Source organism: Megalops cyprinoides, chromosome 2 (genome assembly GCF_013368585.1).
Source record: "Megalops cyprinoides isolate fMegCyp1 chromosome 2, fMegCyp1.pri, whole genome shotgun sequence".
Lineage (NCBI taxonomy): Eukaryota > Metazoa > Chordata > Actinopteri > Elopiformes > Megalopidae > Megalops > Megalops cyprinoides.
Window position 1 is genome coordinate 36,975,785 of NC_050584.1, and position 13,952 is coordinate 36,989,736.

Genomic DNA, 13,952 nt, shown 5'->3' on the forward strand with positions numbered 1-13,952 from the left:
CAATTCTAAAATTCAACAGTATGCAAAAGTGTAAAACTGTATGGCTGACCTTTGACCCCTGCCATGTTGTCTCTACCTATCTGTTGTCTCTACCTCTTCCTCACTTAAAGGGCATGACTTCTGACCTGATGTGTCTCAGATCAGTCCAACAACTGTTACCACAGATTCTACCACACAGAGTACATGGACAAATAAGAGTTTAAGGGTTAATACTTTCTTCTACAACATTTTTAATCCTGTATGATATCATTTTTCAACATTGTTTTATACCATGGCATCAGGGTAAACCAGCCTCTTCAGAACTGACTCTACTGTTTTTCATTTTTACTTTCGTTTGTAAACTTGCTGTGAATTAAAAAGGGCATTTATGCCACCTGGAAATAAAACAGGAATATTCTTTTCATTCAGAGAGCACCAATAGGTTAGGATAGAATAGGATAAGGTATAGTAACATGTTTTACATTAAATATCAATATTTTACGTTTAAAGTTGAAATATAAAATTAGCCTTATCCTAATTACGCCGGACTACATTCTTCCCTTTAATGCTGAAAAACTTTTAAGGGATCATGTGAAGCTAATAAACATTCAGCACGGCGTGAAATTCTACAGCTGTAATTATGAAACAAAGTTTAAGGCAGACCTGAGTACTGCCAACAGCTCATTTGGGAAAAGATGATCAAATAAACCAGTTTTACCAGCGTACAACAGCAAGAAGCGAAAACATTTGACTGTCCAGGTATTCTTACTTTTTACCAATTTTCGTTTAGTTCTGAAGTTTACAGCCACTGGACAACGTAGGCAAAATTATTTTAACCCACGTTAACATGCCAACAGTGTGCTTATCTGACAACGTTGATTCATCATAACATTTCTAATTTCCTCTTAAGATGAATGGTCTTAAATTCTTTTGGATGATTTATGTTTTATCTACCCACTAAATAACTTTGTAGCACTCCAAAGTGTGTTTCGTGTGGTTACATGAGCCCGTCAAGCCCCCGGTCCCGAGCGTCATGAATAATTCATGAAGTAGCCTACGGCTGACACAGTCGCCGTAAAAAAAGTTGAGTTTACAAACTTCAGGACGGCGAGGGGATAAGTGTCAGTAGGTCTAGAAGACGGGCCGCTACAAGGGAAAGTTGGAAATCTGAAGGAAATTTTCACATGTAGGGAACACATTTAGTGTTCCTAAATTTTCAGAAATTGTGTCTGCACGATCTCAACAACAAAAAAGTAGCTGTAACCATTAGAATTCCCAAAAGAAGAGAAAAAGAACACAGGGCATACTGGGAATTGACCGCGACATTTTTTCAAACAGTACTTTTTATTGACATTTTTATATTTTATCAAATACTTCATCAACCTTTCTACCAAGAAAATGAGTAACAACCAACTACAACCTTTGCCTGGACAGCAAGTTATCCATGTCGCGCAGGACCTGGACACAGATCTAGAGGCACTGTTTAATTCAGTTATGAACCCAAAACCGAGCTCCTGGAGGAAGAAACTTCTTCCCGAGTCTTTTTTCAAGGAGCCTGATTCAGGGTCTCACTCCCGACAGTCAAGCACGGACTCGGGGAGCCATCCACCCAGGCTAGCAGTGCAACACGTACGGTCACATTCCTCTCCTGCTTCGCTGCAGCCTGGAGCGGCAGCCAACGCTGCCCCAAGCCCGGCTCACCACGCGCATCTCCGGCAGCAGTCTTTCGATGTCGCCGATGAATTACCTTTACCTCCGGGATGGGAGATGGCATTCACGTCCACCGGCCAAAGATACTTTCTGAAGTAAGTAATTTGGTGAAAATGTTGTGCGCTTGAAATGCACCTGGCAAACAGATACCAGTCTTAACATGTTGTTGATGTGAACTGCTAACCAAGTCTTCAACTTCTGTTCTGCTTGCGTGATCGTGATTTCATGTGATATCCGTGTCAGTGAATGATGTATATATTCTAATAATTTGACCAAGTATCTTGGGCAACCACTGCAAGACATTGACATGTATGTATGCGCTCCAATCACAGCTACGCACAAACCACGTCCATTGACAGCTGTTAAGTACTGGGTAAATCGGTCGTGTAAGCTTTGTATTGTCTCGTGGGCCTTGTGGTTTCTATTTACAGCAAATGTGGAGGTTCTAAAAGCCCATTTGTTAGCTGCATTTTGTTTTAGTGTAAAATCCTGAAAACTGCGCTTGCACCATAATCGCTGACACAAAACCCTCCCCTTTATAAAGTGCAAAGTAATTTTCCATTTACTTATGGAAGCCAAAATCATTTCGCGGCTGATTTATTATTCCAAACTGGTGAAACCTGAGCGAGGAGGTTCAGAGAAAACAATGGGTTTCGATCACATCGTGATAGATGAGCGACCCCTTCGAGCAGCGAATGAACATTCTGATGGAGTACACTGTTATTGTGGCTTTGTTATCCTATGTCAGCCAAATCCCATTAGGCTATGTTTTCCCCTGATTCACCAGTTTAACCCAATACATGCTGGCATGCCACCTCCAGCTATAAATAAGAGCCATATATGTCTCTGCTTGCATTAAATTGTCTGTTCTCTTTGTTGATCTCCTGTAACAATAATGCACACACAGAGAAACAATCACACCCCCTTGGGTGTTTTGGGCTGTGTCTTGGACTTTTTGGTATAAGTTTGGTTCCATCTTTTAAGAAAACTCCATTGCTTTCACCAGAATCCACAACAACTGAATGTAAGGCAATAACATGACATGTTTTTTGAAGCCATCTGTTGAGAACCATGAAATACATTGACAAACCGCGTTTGAGATCTTCTGTACATTTGAAGTGCTCAGGTGTTGGGCATTTTTCTGTGCAGCAGTGGTCATAGTTTATTTTCTGTCATTTTGCTGGTTATTTGCGCATCTTGGAGCTCTTGGGCCTTCAAAGCCCTTTTTTGAATGCTTGCAAAATGTAAATGAAATCAGGGCCTGTCACGGGATGTTTCATTGGGCTGATGTGAATAGGTGTTAGACTAGTCTTAAGGTGTACTGACAGAAATTGTGCAGTGAAATTTTCAGGACATGGCCTTGCATACAAGCTTCCCCACAGCTAATGCACACACATCCACAATCCACACATGCATGTCTTACCCACAGATTTCCAACCACATTGATAAGCTTGTGCATGGCCTATTGGGACTGGCCTGCATCTTTATCTCCTATGTTTTAGTGCTACAGTCATGGGTGAAGATTTAATGCTTGGCCTCTGGGGCTGCAACTGCTATCTGACTTTAGGAGAGGTGAGATGTCAGTGAGGATGCAGTCACCTCCTCAGACTGCTGCCCTCAGGGACTGTAATTGTTGGGAGTTGTGGATACTTAAATCCAACTCACCATCCCCCCGTAGCCTCAGGGCAACAATGGGTCTCAGTGGTTATACTTGTAAGACTCTCGTTCACATAATGGTACCTTAATGGTCTTGTTACCTAAACCCTATTTATTATTCATGAGCTCAAGTCTCCAGTGGGCCTAAGAAGCAGAGAAGTTTAATAATACCCACCCCCACAATGAGATTTGTCAAAGTGGTTTACTCAAAAATTTGTTGGCACACTTTGTAAATCCAGGATGTTAACACCTTGTGGTCAATCAGTTGTCATATTTAACAGTAAAGCAGGGAAACAGAGGCCTCAAAATACACCAGCAGCTATTGGTGTCTTTAATCAGTCAGACAAAGTTGGGAGAATTATCCAGGGTATCCCATCTTGTAGTCACCTGCCTGCAGCTGCATTTTAATATATATATATAATATATAATATAATATATATATAAATATATATATATCAGACCTATGGATTTTCAGAGAATGTTTGGTTGGAAATATCAAGTCTTTATAGCTAAACCATGTCTAATCCAACCATTTTATTTAATTTTCAAACCAAATAATTAAAATATTAATCAAAATATGTGCAAAAACAAAATGCCGGAAGGTTGACTGTTGATGCTTTTGCAGGGTGTTCCCTCATTAGAAAGTCAGTGCAAGGATAGCCGCTGATCATGCATGTGTTTTGGTATTAATTTGCATCAGAAGCAGAGGCGTGAGAGTGTGTTTGTAATGACAACTCGGCAGCGTTAGATTGGACTGGCCTATATTGGCAGTGCTTGACTAAGCCCAGGTATGGGGCTCTGCGGGGTAGGAATGGCTGCAGTCTGTCTGCGCAGGTCGCTGGGGGTGTTTCTCCAAAACGTGTTGGCTCTTGCCATAGTCTTAGGCTCGGCAGAACCAGAAACAAAGCTGAAAGCCCTGGCTCACCCCACCCTGCAATTAAACAGACATGCAAACAAAGTCTGACTGTCTGGGCAATTACGTTCTTTTCTCTAATCAGCCGAGGGATCCTCGCGCCTTCGCGGCCTGCAGCTCTTTCCCCCATGGAGGCCCCCCAAGGCGCGTGCGCTTTCAGTTCACTGTGTGACGGAAGTCCAGCACAGTGATTTGAGCGTGCGCAAAAATAGCGCCACAGCTTTCCTGTGGCTTTCCTGTGCAGTCACACACCACCACCTGTGGCTTCCACAGTCTTTTGCCTTTCTTGCGTCAAACAAGGAAGGCAATGACCTCACTCATACTTCCCATTTGCTTAGCATCAGCTGGCAAATTTCCTGTTCCTTATAAGTGATAGCGCCACTAAGAGCAAAGGATGACAAAGTCCTATTTAATCTCAGTCAGGATGTGAACATGAGTATCTCATCCGGCTGTTACGCGAAGGGAAAGGTGTCTTATCCCCTGTTTCTGGCATGTATCTGCACAGCTTCCCCAGTGGTTGCGCTGCAAACATGTCTGGACGCCTGACTGGGCTACACCTCCATTTCCTGCACAGCCCGAATTACTTCAATCCGTCACTGAGCTGACAGTGGTGACAAGTAAGAAAACTACCTGAAATGAGTGCCCACCACCCCCCACCCCCACCCCTCTACCCTCCCTACCCTCTTTCTTTTTCAGCCAGTCTTGAAGAATAGCCAGTTTCATTAAGTTCCTCGCAACACAAAAAGAGCAGAGGAATAGGCTTTGTTCTTGCTGGCCTTTGGATTTGGAAATGAAATGATTGATGCAAAAGCTGGGAAGGGAAAAAGGTCAGTGTGCTGCAAGTTGGAGAGGGCACTTTGTGCAGGGATCTGTACGGCTTGTCCTGACAAGCAGGGCCAAGAGGGGAGAACACCAGGACAATGGAAACAAATAATAAGCCTCCGCTGTTCTGCGGGGCTGTGCCACAGCCCGCTTTCACTCCTTCCTCCCTTTTCTTCCAGAGTGCCACGGAGCTATTTGACCACCTTTGCGGGCAATTGGCAGGGTGGCGGACTGTAGCTATTTTCAGTATTATTAGCGTAGCATACAGTCTTGTCCACAGGGACTGACAGTGCCTACAAGTTTTACATGTTGTCTGTGTATACACCTGGATACTTACTGCAGCAGTTTGGGTTTAGTACCTTAGCCAAGGGTACAATGGTAGTGCCCCAATGGTAGAGCCCTGCTCTTCACCACCACAGCACAGGCCAGCTCCCTGCTGCCTGTAATGCCTGCAGCTGGCCCTTGACGACACACAGGAAGCCAGGGAGTTGACTCGGGGGTCCTCGGGCATTTCTAGTTTTGTTTTCATCATGGTAATCTGTGATTTGTAGATCACAGTGCTGTGTATAACACCTTCAAAGTTTTCAACTTCCTTCTCTTGTTCTCAGAACATTCCTCAAACAGGTTGTGTCCTGATGCCATTTACATTTATATATCCATTTGGCAGTTCCTTTTCTCCAGACCGACCTACATAAAGTGCTCTCATTGAGTTAGGCATGTAGCTGTATAGATAAGACATGCATCGATTTCCCATTTCTTAAATCATTATTACTAACCATCACTATCACTATCACAATGCCCTAGTTGTGCAGTACCTATGTTAACTGTGGTAATGTGTGGATTAAGTTCTGTGTACTCTGAATGGGTCTCTCTCTGGAGACTCAAAGCCCGTCAGCAATCTTTGTTTTGCGGTTGTGGCAGCATGTTGTTTACATTACGTTATTGTCATTTAGTAGCCTACTCATAGTAATCTTATCCAGAGTGACTTACATAGGTTTTACATGTGACCCATTTACACTGCTGGATATTTACTGAGGCAGTTCTGGGTAAAGTACCTTGCCCACGGGTGCAACAGCAGTGGCCCAGCGGAGAATTGAACCAGCAACTTGTCCCGCTTCTCTGTAGCAGCGTGCTTTACAGCCCAAATGGAACACTGGCTCAGATTGTTAACTCTGCTGGAATAAACAGCCGGTCCAGGATCACACATGGTACATTAGAGAACCAGTTCAATAAACCATACAACTGATATGCTTCACTCTTCATTTACACTCTAATAGCTCATTTTCAACCCATTTTCAGATGGGAATTCAGGGGTGCATTTTATGTCTGAGAAAATGTATCTAATATCCAGGTTTATTAGCTGTCTGGTTGTCTTTTCCTTCATGTTTTCCCATGCCAGAGAAGAAAACATCACTGAAAATCAGCATTTCAAAAGGTGGTAATCTTTTAGGCTTGTTCGTTCTTGTTTTTATGCATCCATTTTATCTGGAAAGAGAGAGTCACATTTTACTGAAGTTTCTTTGAGACAGGCTTGGCAAAATAATGCTTTAAACCACATGCCAGTCCTAAATCACAACCATGTTGATGGCAACTGATATTTGTGAGAATGATGGTGGTATTGCCATTGGCTGTGCCATTTACTTTTAGTGGCTAGGTTAGAGCTTTGATTTAGAAGTACAGAAGGATGCAATTACTCTACTGCCACTAAAATTAAAAGAATGAAAAACTCCCTCTCTGAAGCTCTGCTTCTTTGATATAAGCCGAACGGAATGTGAGAAGGAGCCAAATTGTCACAGAGCTAGCCACGAAACTCTCACGTAGCAGGGACTACCTTGGTCACTTGAACCCAGACTTTCCTGACGTTGGTTTTTTTTTTTTTTTTTTTTTTTTTTGCTCAGGTGTCTTTAATGTTTGGTCACAGGTCAGTGTTTTTAGTCAGTTGACTCCAGGGGCCCTGAATAAAATTTACGAGCAGCTAAGGATGGTGGGTTTTTGGGCCTGGGGCTTAAACTGCCCTTTGACCTCCTCTGTACTCCCTTGGCAGGTGTATGGGTGTGCTTGGAGGGGGTGAATCACCTCATAAGCTGTGGTAGCATTTCCAAGAGAATGGACTTCTTTTGCCTTCAGAGTTGGAGCCTCTGTCTCCTTGACACACTTAAATCAAAACGCCTTCACAGTTGAGATGTTATGAAGGTTCACAAAGGCTTGGAAAGTAGAAGCCACCTAGCTGTGACATATTACATGAGTCAGACACAGACAGCAGCGTGCGAGTGTCTCTCTGGTCACAGCAGTTGTTTTGGAAACAAGTGCCTCCCCGGTGTTATCTTTGGTGGCTGCAGGAGTCTTGAGGCCTGCCTTTGCCAGGCCAATTTCTCAGACGCAGACAATGGGGGAGAAATTCCACCACTCGAGGGGAAAAACAACGGCCCTGGCTGCCTAATAGCACAATCTCAGTGCAAAGCCTATCAGTGGAACAGCTGAAACAGATGTGTTTGACAAGATGGCAGCCAGTCGGGATTTTTCTGTCTCTTTTTTTGTTTTTTTTCTGGACAGCGGACGTTCTGCGGAGCCTTTATGGTTCTGGAGCGCCACAGTGTACCGCTGGACTGGCTCTGCCGCCAGCCTTGAGTCACTTCCTGTCCAATGTGAGGATTTGGAAGAGCATGAAAACCCTGCTGTTTGGCGTGGCCCGCCGGGCCCTCTTCTGCTGATTGAGTCTATTACAGGACAAGAGTGTCTTTGTAACAGGAGTGTGTAGCACTGCTCTGGGGCCTTGCGTGACTCGCAGATATAAAGTGTATGGAAGCAATTAAACTTGAAGGAAATGTCATGTGGGCTGAATTTAAAGAGAGGGGTTTGCAGACTACTTATTCTTTTTGGCCTGGGTGTCAGCGGCAGTTATTGAGCTGTCTTTTGGAAGGGGGCATCTTCAGTCGTCCATATGATCCAAATGGAGCCGGAACTCCTTAATCAGCACACCTTCCCAGTGCGCGCATGTGTGTGTGTGTGTGTGTATGTGGGGAGGGGGCAGTAATCTATTACCTTTTGATCATGTTACTTAACCTCAATCGTCACAGTGAATATCCACTTGCTTATATGGATAATGTGTTAAATGTAAGCTATGTAAATGCCTTAGATAGGAGCATCTGTTACGCAAATGAATAATGTAATGCAATTTTATACTCTTCACACTGAACAGTTCAGCGAGCTGTAATATGCAACAGCGTGCTCTATATATACACAACTGAGCATACCTTGTGCACCGCTGAGTTGGATGTATTTTGGCCTGTGGGATGGAGGAGGGGAAGGGGGAGTCAGCATAGCAGATCAAGGGAGAAGTGATTGCGCAGAGGGTTTATGGTTACAAAGCCCTGTGTTCATGCGGAGAGCAGGAAGCACAGTGAGGTCTACAGTGCTGCTGGAGCTGCCTGTCACCCTCACAACAGCTGATGGCTTGCCTTCGGAGGGGGCCCCTGGCCAGGGCCTCTCTGTACACCGATATTCAATACATAGAAACAGTCTGTTATTTATGGTCTCTGGGCGCTAGACAGTGCCTGCCAGACCCTGTTTGACACCTGACCTTTCCTGGCCTTTAAAAAAAATAAATAACTTCACTGGTCAGCGCTAGGGGCCCAATTTAGAAGCTCCCTCTTCAGCCCTTTGTCTTGGGGTCCAGCCTTTTATTGGTCATTCGTATTGGGTGGGTCACCCTTTTTTTGCCATGGCATCATTTTGTCTCAGGTCTCAGGTAAAACAAAAAACTCTTTTGAGCCAACAAGATGACCAGTCTGTCACCTAAAGAGAGTCATACATACATACAAGAACTATTTATAGGATACAGAGGACTGGCTGTAATTACATTACTGCGAGTTGAGAGGTGATTGCAATAAAATTAAATTCTGCATATGTCCTCCTGTGGTGAGGTCCAAGCAACCAGTTCCTCTTTTGGTCCAGTACTAAAGTTTTGGAAGGCCATTCAACAAAGGCAAGGTGTCTGACAGTATATCATCTGTTTATTTTTTTGTCTGGTCTGCCAACAGTGCTGTGTGACGGTGTGTTTTATGGTGTTTAAATAAAGAAGCAGGTCTCTGGCGCAGTATCGACTCTTGCACATGGAGACTCTGACCTTGAGCCCACATCCTTACGGGAAGGCAGCTGTAACCCTTTAGCAGAGCAGACAGGAGATTTATACAGATGCAATCCTGCTCGGTAGGTATGTCTCAGACAGTCATAGCACTTTACCGGTGCCTACTGCGTCCAAGTGCAGTGACTCAGAGCACTTGATCCTCATGCCCTAGTTCTCTAGATTTCGGGAATATGCTCGCATGGGCTCCTATTGGTTTCTTTTCCATATGTAGTCTGAGCATGCTTGTTGTTTTCTTTCAAGCAAGGAGACGCATTTGAGAGTGTGGGCAGAGAAGACTAATCCCGAATTTAGTTGTGGGTGTTGCATATTGTTCAGTCTTCGTTAAACGGAAGCTCCCTTAGTCAGCTGCTTGCTCCCATTCTGAGCACCAGGCACAGGCAAGCAAACTGTGAATTGCTACGGAATGTCTTCCTGAGTGTTGCCCTCATGCTCCTTCACCCCCGGCGCGTTCTGACGTCTGTGTTGTCTTTGACTCATCTCAGCAGCAGAACTGGACCTATTTGCTCTTGTAAGTGTGTTTCTCCATCTTACAGCAACAAATAAAAGCTTGTGCCAGAGTTTGCATATGGCAGCGCACAGTACTGTTTTCTATAGCCCAGTGGTATTTTCCGTGCCCCCTCCCTTTCAATAAGCAGTTGAAAGGGATGGCTCAGTCTCAGGATATGGAACTGGTCATTTCCTTTTGTTTGCAGGGATAATGGCTGCAGGGACACGTTGAGCTGGCTTTGGGATTTGTGAGGCAAAAACAATAAACATGACTCACGGACTTCAAAAGACACTTGCGGGAAAAGAAAACTTTGGGGATAAAAAAAACAGGATGAAACAATGACTTACCTCACTGAAAAACAGTTTTACTGCTTTCTAGTTAATATACCATAGATTTAAGGCACCATGCTATAGCTGCAGCTCCAAGGCAGATTCAGCATTGCCCTGCTTTTTTTGTTCATGTTTTAACTTATATATCATGCCCAGTAGGGGTGCAACGCATAATCGATGTAGTCGACTAAAATCAATGACCAAGTTAGTTGCCAACAAATTTAATTGTCAATTAGTTGGTGACGTCATCGCGTGTGTTTTTCGTGCTGACTCAGAATGCTCAGACGTTGCTTTACTGGAGTGAACAATAGAGATGGCAACACCTTCACGACCAAAGACCTCAAAAGTGTGGCAACATTTCACTCTTAACCCATTCGCCTATCTTTTATGCTGTTTAGTGCGCGTATTACATTACGTGGTTTGTTATGTTTTCATTACCGTTATTAAGATTCTCATAGTTTTCAGTTAGCATTTGCTATATTTTTTAATGTTAGTGTTTCCTAAAAGCTAAAATTAGCTAGAATTTTTCGAATCTAGTTTTCTAATTGCACCGGTTTTAGCATACGCGCTAAACGGCTAATCACACCGGTGTGACCGTATGCGCGAAAGGGTTAACTCTGCCAAGAAGGTTGTGAACTACAACATTTGTAAATCTGACCTTGCCTGGCATGGGAGCCCATCAGTTATGCTCGAGCATCCGAAGAGGTGGCACATTGACTTTCTGGATGGTGAAGACTTGTCTCGTTAAGTTCGTTAGCTAGCTAGCATAGCTAATGCTAATGTTAAAAGCCATGTTACTTCACATTATGATCTGTAACGTTTTCTATTTTGAAATACATTTTCTCTTGATCAATAAGTTATTAATGACGTTGAACATACAGTGTAGCAAATAATAACCTATTATTCACAATGATCCTGTTCACATTCCAAATGTGCCCTAACTTTACAATGTTAAACCAGAGCCTGTCTGCTTTTTAGAAATTCTCTGCTTAAACATTGCATCGTTTTCATGGCGACGTTTATAGCTGGAGATAGTGTTGCTGCCGAGTGCACAAGTTTAGAGAACGCCAGAGAATTTGATGCTTTCTAAATCGTGAAAGATTTCTACAACTCGTGTCTATGCGTGCATGCCCAATGTGGGTTGCATTCGAATTAATTCGAGCTAGCTATGGGTTTGTTGGATCTCGTAATGCTACCATGGATGGCTTCCTTCAAAGGAAGCAGACTTGTACTCCCCAGCAAGCAACTGCCTTCACTGAATTGGTCCTAGTAACCATTCATTAAAAGACATATTTTTGAATGAAGTTCTCATCTTTATTGTCTTAATTGTTAGTTAGCATATGCCTAAAACAACCTCAAGCTAAATTTAAAAGCCGATAGATAAATAAAAGACATTGAGTGATTGTGCGATTCATAATTGATTCATAATCTGGTTATTCGTTTCAATAATCGATAGGTTATTCAACTATCAAAATAGTTGTTAGTTGCAGTCCTAATGCTGTTATGCTGTTTATGACAAAAGGTATAATAGAAAATAATAAATCTTAGGCCATCTTTGCTTTACTTATTACATCTGAAGTATATTTAAACCTGCAATAAACGCCTCTCGTCTATATTATATTACACACCAAATCGGCAGCCCACTGCCTTCTCTCAGGCAGCCGGGATGATCCCTGACTTTTAAAGACAAAGAATTGTTTGTAATCAAAGAAGGCTTGACAGCTGTCTTGCAGACAAAATGTGTGTAATTATCCAGAAAACAGCTCTTTGGGCTTTCACATTCCTTTAGGTCTCCAAATGGCATGCCAGGGAATGGGCATGAGAACCCCCTACTGCGCTGCTTTTTGTGAGAGTGTGCACCTCATGAAAAATGTACATGTTTCTGGCTCCTAAAGGAGACTGGTTTTGATATCAGCATGTGTGATTTTTTTTCTGATATCACTCCAATCACACAGGGACTGGCACACTTTTTCCAGCTGTGCTCTTTCACCTAGATAACCCTTGAGATCTGCATGCATGGTAGGGAACAGTGGTGCGAGTAAACATTGCACATCACAGTCTTGTAAGATACTGGGTAGACAAGGGAAAAATGCAGATGCTTGGACAAAATCAGTTTTGATTGAATGGGGCAAAAATGGCACGAGTCACCAGCCCCTAATATGTCTGTCCTTTCATCTCTGCGGGACAGATCGTATCCAGTCGAACGTGTCCGGGCGCAGAGGATGGACGGTCCTCGGTCTCTCTCACTGACTCACCCTCTCCCTGGCTGACAGGCTCACTGACTCCGCCCATACCCGCCCCCCCACACTCCCCCCCACTCCCACTCTCTATTCATTCCTCCTGGAATGTGAGCAGTAGCTATGTGGGTGTATTGTTCCCCTCCAGAGAAAGGATTTATCAGCCCCAACTGCCTTTCTATACCACTGGCATTTCATTCACCACTCCAAACCACTGCACGCGGCTACGTTTGTTTGTGGAGGTTGTGGGGTGTGTGTGTGTCTGTGTGTGTGTGTGTGTGTGTGTGTGTGTAGGGGGGTGCAATTTGGAAGATGGGGAAGGAAAGCGGCACCCCAGTGCAGCCCATTTCAGACAATTGTCATGTGTGATGTATGCTGTATTCATTTGTCTCACTGGACACTGGATCAGGGACAACTGCGAGACGTGTCTTTACAATGACTGAATTCCTCTCTTTGAATGATGTCATGATATAATCATCAAATCACAATAGGTGCTTGAAAGGAATTTTCCCCCCACATCCAAAGGTGAGCTTGCTGAACCATTCATGGAGAATGCCACAGCATCACATATTTTAATGGCAGGAAAGCTTGTTCTGTGAATGACAGATTCTTTAGTAAATGAGAAATTCCTCACAGAGACAGATGTGATTTTATTCAATAAGCAGGGACTCTCTTACCACCTGCCAACAATAATGTCAGACACCATGGTCTTGGTGAAGGATGCAGAATTGTAGGGGAGCAGAGTTCGAGCAGAGTTTCATCCAGCACAAAAAGAATATTTTATGCTTCAGCTAACCATTATGAAGTGATTCACACCCTGGCCACTCACTTGCCAGCAGAGTTATGGCAGCATTATGACAGGATTATGGTTTGTGAATGAAGATTCTCTGGGTCAGTAAATGAAACTCTCAATGATTTAAGTAAACTCTTAAACTCCTAAAAAGTTACGTGTTGTCGGAATATGTCACCTGTTCTGTTCTACTGTTTCCCTCTTCCCCTCTGTGCTGGCTGTGGCCTCATTACTGAGGTGTATGTGTGACACTACATTGCCCTTTTGAACAGCATGAAACACAGAAAAAGGCTGCCGAAGCAAGGGGCCACATGCTGGCGTCGCCGGCAGACAATGGGGCCTGTTCATCGGTAACCAAACACGTGACATCATTTACTTCCCTCGCATAACATCATGAGGTAATCAGAGCAGTGGGGCTCACACTTGTCGTCCTTAAGTTCTTATCTGTCTCTTTCACACACCTCACCTCATGACAATGGCCAGTTGCTGTGACTGCAGGCGTTGAGGTGTTGAGGTAAAACAGGTATAGCCGCATAGCACTACACTGGCTTTGGGAGAACCCTGTGAATGGCTGATTCCAGATAAAGATAACTTCGATGACCTGTGTCACCCTTCAAAGCCATCATTTTGAAAGATTTTTACCTTCCTGTCCAACTGTAATTGATGGTCTTTGAGTGGCCGTTTAACTTCTTGCCAAAATGTTGCAATAAGGTCTAAAGAATGTTCTGTGTTGCCTGGGATATCATGCTATTGCTGCTATAACATCAAAACAACATTTTGAGAACATTCTGTGTTATCTTGAACAGGATCCTTCTCTAGTATCTTATTTCTTTAGTTCCAGCTGTTCTTTTGGACTCAGACACTTTTTGGAGAGTCCCTTTT

The 13,952-nt window shown here is 43.6% G+C and overlaps 1 protein-coding gene across 2 annotated transcripts in view; it reads left to right on the forward strand.

Moving 5' to 3' along the window:
* The first annotated feature begins 1,087 nt into the window (after positions 1-1,087).
* Positions 1,088-13,952, forward strand: part of wwtr1 (WW domain containing transcription regulator 1) — a 36,613-nt gene continuing 23,748 nt past the window's right edge. For both annotated transcript variants that reach the window (XM_036522495.1, XM_036522496.1), the window contains exon 1: positions 1,088-1,784. In XM_036522495.1, the coding sequence (XP_036378388.1) occupies positions 1,378-1,784 (407 nt within the window). In that variant the 5' untranslated portion in view covers positions 1,088-1,377. The remainder of the gene's footprint in view (positions 1,785-13,952) is intronic.